Here is an 8,723-nt window from a genome sequence, read left to right as displayed (position 1 = left end):
GACGAGCGCGACAACGATTACGTCGCCGCACTGTTCTATCGATTGTTTCTGTTGCGCAACACTGGCGCGTCTCTGATTTCACACGCGGACGAGAGCATCGCGCCGAATTTCGAGAAGAACACTTGCGAGTGCGGCGATACTGCGCGATACGACGAACGATTGCGCACGTGTGTGCCCGATGAGCGCGCCGGCAACGCCGACGCGTTTGACGCTCGCACGCTGCAGAGCGTTATTCGCGACGATGGCGAACCATGCATAGAAGCGTGGATGACCGTGTCGCAAGCTCGCGGATTGCTCGACGAGCCTCGTATGTGCGGCGTGGAGTGAGCAGAGTCGGATCTGGGCGTCGCCGGGATAGGATACCAACGAGCGTAGGGGGCTCTGTTCGATCAAGCGGTGCCATCGCCCGCGGCGATGCTGATGTCTCGCACGGTCTAATTTCGCGATAGACCATTTGTACAGCGCATCAATTGTAATGTGGGTTCGATAAATAAATTTTGCGAAGTAACGTTCAATCGTATTTTATTTGAACAATAAATCCGTCAGTTCCTTCATACAATTGCAATCTCGGCTTTTTTCGGTTTCGCGTGTTAATTTCTATATTTTTGTTCGCATCTATCGTAACATTTATGGTATGTTTACGTATATTGTTTTTTCAGTTTGCCGTATGATCATTACATCGTCGTCATTCTCGTCATCATCGTCCACAGTTATTATTTCATTTTCGTCATTAACATTAATCATGTCAACGATTTCGTCGCTTACAGTTGTCACATCGACTACCGCCTCCTCCGATTCGGCAGCATCGTCCGACTCGGCAGCATCGTCCGACTCGGCAGCATCGTCCGACTCGGACGCATTCTCGTACTCGTCCTGCTCAGGCGCATCCTCGTGCTCGTCGATATCGTCCTGCTCGGTCGCACTCTCATGCTTGTCGATATCGTTCTGCTCGGACGTATTCTCGTGCTCGTCGATATCGTCCTGCTCGGACGCATTCTCGTGCTCGTCGATATCGTCCTACTCGGGCGCACCCTCGTGCTCGTCCAACTCGACGATATCCTCGTGCTCGTCCAGCCCGATGATATCGTTCGCATAGCCAATCAATTGACTGATTCGACGTTGAGATATCCAATAATTTGGATACTGCTGCAAATAGTCATTGATTGGCATCGGTGAAGTGTCCGTGGAAGATGTTATTTCGCAGCTTGACATTTCGTACATCTGAAAAAATATACAAATGGTTATTTAGTAAAATATTGCACTATCGTGTATAATGTATGTCTTACCGTGCAAACAAGTTGCGCCATTTTTCAATGAGTACGTGGGCGATGGTGCAGAGTGCGAGGTTGGTGCGAGAGTGAATGATGCCCTCGCTCGCCATCGCGATATATACCGTTTCGTTATCGTGAAGAGTGTCCAGAGTGGTCCTTGATCTATCAGTACCGATAAACCGATAAACATTTCGGTCACTTCTAGCGCGTTATCGCGAAAAATAGAGTAATTGCGCAAAGATAAACCTCGATATCAAATACTTTAACAAATAGTAAATAGTGCGTATGAGAAAAACAATTTTTTTGAGCGTTAGATAACTTTCGATTGACGAAACGCGATAAGCTCGAGTGGTACGCTCTCTTGATCATTTGTTCGAGTGACGAGCGATAACATTTTTTACCCATTGAGAAAAATAGTAAACACTCGAGCAAGCGTAAACACATTACGTAATTTGCGCGAGCTGATTACAAGTTGAAAAAAACTCGGGCTACTATGATCATTATCAGTCATTCGAGTGACGGGCGATAACATTTTAATCCACTGAGAAAAAGTAGTAAACACTCGAGCGAGCGTAAATATGTTACGTATGTGCCGACTGGGAGATGCGAAAAAAAACTGGGCTATTCTGATAACGATATACATGTTTATTATTGCTACACGTTCATCATCGGTCACAAGGAACATCGAGCATGTGCGAATACGCCAATTTTACAATGTTTTCGAGAAAAGACAACGCTCGCGCGGTATGCTTGCAACGAGACTAAACGTTCGATTCGACGCATTCTTGCTTGTGCGTCGATCGGTTATTTGCAATCTGATAAAACGACCATCGTTGCGCAATACCGCCTCAAATGTTCGATTGTAATACACAAGATTGGGCGCGTCAAATCCAATTGAAACATACCGCATCGCGCGTAACAAGTCGTGTCGCCTAGGCGCGGTAAAGCACAACCGATCGTTCCGGTTCTCGGATCTGTCTCGATAGTGTGTTTGATCTCGGTAGTACGGTCGACGCTCATTAGCATAAAATAAAGTACATTCGGTACAATTGCGATCAATCGCACATCGCACGCGTCATCGTCGAATATTTTTTTTTTTCGTTGATCTCGACGTTGCTCGTTGTCGTCGCGATACGCATCGTCTTCCTCCTAGTCGTCGTTGTCCTCCGAATAATCGGCCGGTTCGTCCGAATAGTAATCCGCATCATCGTCGTCGGTCACAAAACGTTCGCTCGAGCGTTCGCGCGACGATAAACGAGGATCGCGATTGCTTCTCGTCGGTGGCGATTTTTTGGCCGGGCGCGACGGTTCGGCGGCCGACGTACGCTGCGGTGAAGACGATGCTCGCGAGACGCCGACAGCGTTGGTTATTCTCTTGCGACCGACCCCAACGCCAGTGTGCGGAGGTTGGCGCCGTTTTACATTCGCGTCGTAAAGATCGACGGTGATCGCCATTGTCGATTGATTCGGCGTTACAGTCGGACCTTTGTTTCTCCTCGAGGCGGGTCGTTTAACTCCTCGGTCATTGCGCGGTTGATGAATCCTTCACCTCTTTACACCTCCACGAACCGCCCCTTCCATGACCGTCGATTCGTCATTATCGCTCCTCTTCGTGCTGCGTGGACGCGGGGAACAATTTCGGACCCAATTTACCGATGCAATTGAATCGCAAAAACTGAGCGGCGCACATGCTACACATACCACCGAGCGATTCGTCCACTCTGCGATTTTGCACGATATTGGCGAAATCGGACGTGTTCATTTGCCGGAGCAAGCACTCAAACTCGTTGACGTATTCGTACCAATAATCGATGAACCGAATCATCAATTTGTCCGCGATGTCAGCGATATTGCCATACGTGCCAAACGAGCTCAACACCGCGAGTAGTCTTCGTTTCGCGCGATCCGGATTGACGTCGGCATCCTGGCATATCATGTAAAATTGATCGTGCATATTGCGTCGCACGAGTGTACGACCGGAGCACAGATTCGCCTCGTCGTGCGTCAACGATTGTCTGAGCAGATCGGCCGAATGCGTTTGCGCGTTGATCGGCGGCACATTGTACGCGTTTGTAAACCTGACGAAATCGTGAAACGAATCGCGAGACAGTCGTTTTAGCGTGTTTGCTCGATGAGCGCTCGATGATACCGTTCGCTGTCGGTCGTAAACGAGCAGCGTCTCGTTATTCTGACCGTTGGAATCATTTTTTATCGTGTCCTCCGGAACAGCGAGTTTGACCCCTCCTCGACCGTCCGCCTGCGATACGGTCGTATGTTGTTTCCTCGTGTTCGTCGGCGACAAAGACGATGCTGGAGCCTGGGCGCCGTTGTTGGACCCGTCGGTAGATCGATAATGCTGCGCGATAGTAGCTGGTGTATTCGCGGATGTTGCACCGCTGCCGCCGCCCACCGTTGACAACGACGCGGAAGAATCGACCATTGTGCCGACGTTACGATCGCGCAACATGTTTAGCGTTTCCACCGCGTTTTTTACGTCGTAGCCATCGCGAATGAGTTGAGCAGTCAACTCGTCATCGATGATTTGATCATTCGTCTGATGATAAATCGACTCGTTCGGAAACAACGACGGCATGTTTCGCGATTGCTGACGCTCGCTCGCGGCCACCAACGAATCGATCGTCGTCGAAAAATCCATCGTTATCGCGTTATCGCCGGATTGTTCCATCGTTCCGAGCACGGTGTTTTTATACCCGAACGGACGGATCGTACTCACTCTTACTTTCCCGAACGTTTCCCCCTATTTGCGAATGTCACTATCCAGTCGCGCTGCGGTTTCTCGATCGACGTGCGAAAAAATATCGCCGATTCTCCGCCGTTGTTAAGTCGTGGCTCGATGATGATACGACGGCGGGCATTCGCCGTCGTTAGCGCTGAGCGAATGTCAAATGAAACACGCGCTGTTTGTCATCGAAAGCATTCGGATAATCCGTTTTGATGCGCTCCTTAATCTTGACCACTATTTCGCGAAAGTTTGCTCGAGACACGAGGTAACCGGTTTCCTCGACAAATTCGCGCAGAAATCGATACAGATCGGTGTCGCGCATAGTCACGATAGAGTCCTCGCGAATACGATAACGTTGCAGCAACAATTCGAACGGGTCGATCATGACGTGCAGGTTTCGAGCATCGCGTATCATCGTCTCTGGCAGTTCGTCTATGATTATCGGATCGTCGAGTTTGTCGCCAGTGGTGTCGCAAAAGATTCGCACCGACCGTTTGCGCATTCGCGCATCGCGCCGAAGAGCGATCTCGTCGCCGTGCGCGGAATTATCGTCCGCTGCTGCGTTCGAGTCTGCAAATTCGGAAATTACACTCGGTATGTGACGGTATGTGACGGTATGTGTCGAGTTGCGGCACAGTCGTCGGGGGCGACGATTCCGCTGTCGCGCCATCACGCTCATCGTCCGGCTTGCATTCGGACGATTGCGACGACGACGATTCGTCGTCGTCTTCGACGCGCGAATTTGCGCGATTGTACATCTTCATTACTCGATAGCTCAAGTGAAAGGCCAGCATTCGTCAAAAGAGCGCCAATCCTTGCGCCCCGGTGTTCAGATACGCTTTCGTCGCCGCGTTAAAGTTCAATTCAGTGCGTTCTATCAGTCGCTCCATCTTGGCCTGGCGCGTCGCGATCGCGTCGTACAACGCGTACGTGGCGTCGTTGTAGGTGCACATATCTGTGCCGTAGTGTTCCATCGTGAGAAACAGACCGGCGCGAAACGCCTGATAGTTGATCCCTCGTGCGAAGCGTAGCGTGGCGAATTGATAGGAGACGCTCGGAGTGGCGTGAGTCTTGACGAAATCCACCGAGGTGTCGAGATGTCGGCCGTGCAGCGGTTTGAAGCAGTGCAGCATGCGCAGACAAAATTTCAATCGGGTAATCACTCCGGCGTCGCTGCGCAATGATATCGCGTCGTTCACCATGAGCATTATCTTGGCCAAATTTCGCAGGTATTGCGTCTGTTGCTGATGAAAATATCGACTCTTCATCATGGTGCTGGAGATGAGATTTTTGAAGAGATTCGCGTTCATGCGCTCCGGCTCGTCGACTTGGCAGATGTGCGATCGCATCATGCTCATCAGATCGGTATTCACCTCGTCTTTGATGCCGTGTCTCAGCGTGGCGTTGCTGAGTGTGCCGCTGAGCACGCTCGAAAACACCGGTCGCAACATCTCCGACATGAATTCGCTCTTGCCGCTGTCGCTCGTGCCTTGCAGCAGTAACAGCAGTTTTGAGAAACTGTCCGGGGAATCGAATGGCCGTGATGTAACGCAATAGAAACATAATGACGCTGGTGTCGCCGCGCGCGAATATGAACAATGTGACCAGGGCTGTGCAGATGCTGTACGCTAGATCGTTCGAAACATCGTTTCCCTCAGGCCTCGACGTTGCATACGCGGTCAGTCCCTTCGACAGGGAGTTTGTGTCGTACGAGTGAATGTGGCACTCAGAATACAGACGAGACAGCGAGTCGTGACATTCGTCAAATAGCGAGCATCGCGGATCGGACAATAAAGCGAATGCGTTCATGCTATCGCTCAGTGAGCGCGCGGCCCGCAACGACGCCGGCAGATCGGTCAGACCGTGCGCGCAAATGAATCGCTCGTCGCGATCGCTCGATTCACGATGATGCGACGTGCGAATGAACGTAATGCGCCGTTCTCGTTCGCGCGTCACCAGAAACAAATACGCCGCCGCGATGTTCACCAGAGTCGCGCCGTCGTTCTCGGTTGCGACGGATGAGGATACGAACGATACCCAACGCACGAGCGCCTCATCGTTGGCGTGAGCTAGCACGAATTCGTGCAGACGCCAGGACGCGCAAAAATTGCGCATCGCGTCCAGACTGACGGTCGTGGTCGCCGACCGCAACGATCGCTCGCGCGAGTCTCGATCATCGCTGTCGCATCCGCGATTTCGTCGCGTCGCGCGTTTCGCGCCGATTGCTACGTTGAACGATGGAGGTACGGTGTGAAACATCACCGAGGAGGACACTAGATCGCGAATCGAGCGTTTCACCGCGATGTCGTCGCAGCCCGATCGCGGCACGTCCGCGATCACGTTCGCGTTGTCGTCATCGTCGTCGAAGCTAAGTGTGAGCTTGCGCTTGTACTTTTCGAGTTCGCGCATCAGCACCTCCTGATCGGTGAGCGGTCGTGACGCCTCGTCGTTCGCTTTCGCATTATCGCGTTTACTGCTCGACGTGTCGGCGAACGACGACGAGGCGGAGACATCGTTCTCGACGCGACCGCCGTCCCATTCGCGCGCGATCGCTTCTCGCATTCGTTTGCGCAGTAGCGACTGACTCTCGACGAGTATATCTCTGGCCAGTCGTTCGACCACGCGCTCGGCCGATTCGTTGAACTCGATCAACGATTCGACCGAACGCGTCGTCAGTAACAACGACCTGCAACCGAGAGGCGCGTGCAACATGTATGTCATGTGCACGCTGGAGTTGCCATGTTGCGGCGGTGATTCCACGAGGACGCGCATCAACTGTCGCACTCCGTCGCGACTCGGCAGCAAGTGACGACCGAAAGAGTGGGCCAGATTCAGCGCGATGATCGCGAATGCGCGCGCGAACGGAGGTGATTCCAGCAAAATATATCGGGCGTCGTGCTCGCTCAGCGATTGCGGCAACAGATTCAGCAGATCGGCCGTCTTGCAGACGAACGGCCGATCGAATTGCACACGAATTGCAACACGGACGACGTTGCGGATATGCAATCGTCCGCGTCGTCTTGCTGCTCATCGACCGTAGTAGCGAACTCTTTCTCGCGGTTGTCACCTTGTTGCTCGACGGTCGTCGCCGTCGCGGCGAGCGCGTTGTCGGTGCGCCAGGTTGTGCGTTCCGGCACCACGTTCGAGTACAGATAATGATTTATCGCGTCGCGCGAACACACCATAGCGAAATATTCGCCCGCGTGTTCTATCGCGTGATGCGCGAATCGATTCAACTGCCGATCGGTCGTTTCGTTGAAACGATAATGCTTCGGCGGATTGCAGTCCTCGTAATTGATCGTGAGGGTGCACGACATTGCGGGCGTGCTCAGCTCGAATCTGTTCAGATAGACATTCAGCACAATGTAATGTGACGTGCGCTTGTCTATGTAACGCACAAATTTATCGAGCGTCTGACCGCACACGATCGTCGTCTGGCCGCTCTCTTGAGACGCATTTTTCGCCGCCGTTACCGACCAACGAATTGGCCGCGCCGCCCAGCCGCGCTGCCGCGATACGTTTTGCCAACGAGCTCCATCGCTTCGATCAATCGGATGCGAAAAGCCGGGATCTCGACGTGCGACTTCGAACCTCAGCGCGATTTGGCGCCGGTCTCGTCGCACCGCCGACGCCGACACCGGCGTCTCGTCGCGCGGCGGTTTCGCCGAGGCGTCGCGATGCGCTCGATTCTTCACCAGCGAAATGAACCTAGCAGCTAGATACTTGGCGAAACGTGTCCGAATTGCGTGGACACGTGAGCGTGTCGTTGCCCGGATCGAGGTATCGCGTGCCGGTCGTAACGTCAGTGCAAAAGTTTGCCAGCTCGAGCACGTCTCTCGCACGCAGCAGTTCAGCGTAGAGATCGCGAGCCTCAGGCGCGCTCGACAAACTGTCGTTATGGTCGACCGAATCGCGAGTCGTCGACGCGCGTGCGTACAAATATTCAAACACGATATCGAGCACTTCCGTACGCGAATACAGACCTGTCGTAAAGCACGTCGGCTGCCACACACGCGCCGTTTTTGCAGGCAAGCGACCATGCCGCACGGAGCATTTGTTCGAGCGGCGTTTTCAATGTGGCTTCGCGGCGCAGCAAGCAACGGAAACAGCACAATCTCCGGAGATATGACACCATTTTTATCATGAATCGACGGCGAGCGGCCGTCAGCCGAGACGCTTTTGATATGAACGATCAGCAGAAATATCGAGTAGCCGCGTAAACTGCGAATCGGCAATTCGTTGCAAGCGACCAGAAAAGAATCGGCACACTCGCCGAGCAAAAGTTTTGCCAACGGTTAAAAGTAAACTGCGAACAGCGTGATGGACGTGTGGCGTTGATCAATGCAACAGACATAGAGTGACTGCGCGGTTCGTCTCTGCGAACGAATTCGCGACACCGTCATAACGTTCGAGTTCAACAAAAAGTCCATAAAGCTCGGACATATCTTCGAACGACTCACATGCTCCAACGTAGATGTTAGCATTTTTATTGGACATCGCTCAAAGGCACTTGCATCTATGTATCATTCGGATCAGCGGTCGATATGCCGTCGATCGCCCGCACGGTACGCGCGCGTCAAGTATCATAAACGCAGGAATACGCGCGACAGATTGCATCGCCCTTCCGGTATTCTTCAACTTGACGATCCACAGTGTCGACGTTGAGTAGGCCCGTGCCGCCGTCTGGTTTCACAACTCGCGAACTTTCG

The 8,723-nt window shown here is 52.8% G+C and overlaps 1 protein-coding gene across 1 annotated transcript; it reads right to left on the bottom strand.

Moving 5' to 3' along the window:
* Nucleotides 1-627: 627 nt before the first annotated feature.
* Nucleotides 628-1,307, bottom strand: LOC112590733 (nucleolin-like). Its single transcript, XM_025308149.1, has 3 exons — nucleotides 1,287-1,307; nucleotides 1,054-1,221; nucleotides 628-981 (listed from the first exon to the last, which is right to left on the bottom strand). Exons 1-3 carry the CDS (start codon nucleotides 1,305-1,307, stop codon nucleotides 628-630), a joined length of 543 nt encoding a protein of 180 aa, XP_025163934.1.
* Nucleotides 1,308-8,723: the final 7,416 nt, after the last annotated feature.

Source organism: Harpegnathos saltator, unplaced genomic scaffold (genome assembly GCF_003227715.2).
Source record: "Harpegnathos saltator strain DR-91 unplaced genomic scaffold, Hsal_v8.6 scaffold14, whole genome shotgun sequence".
Classification (NCBI taxonomy): domain Eukaryota; kingdom Metazoa; phylum Arthropoda; class Insecta; order Hymenoptera; family Formicidae; genus Harpegnathos; species Harpegnathos saltator.
This window is presented reverse-complemented; position numbering and strand designations above follow the sequence as displayed.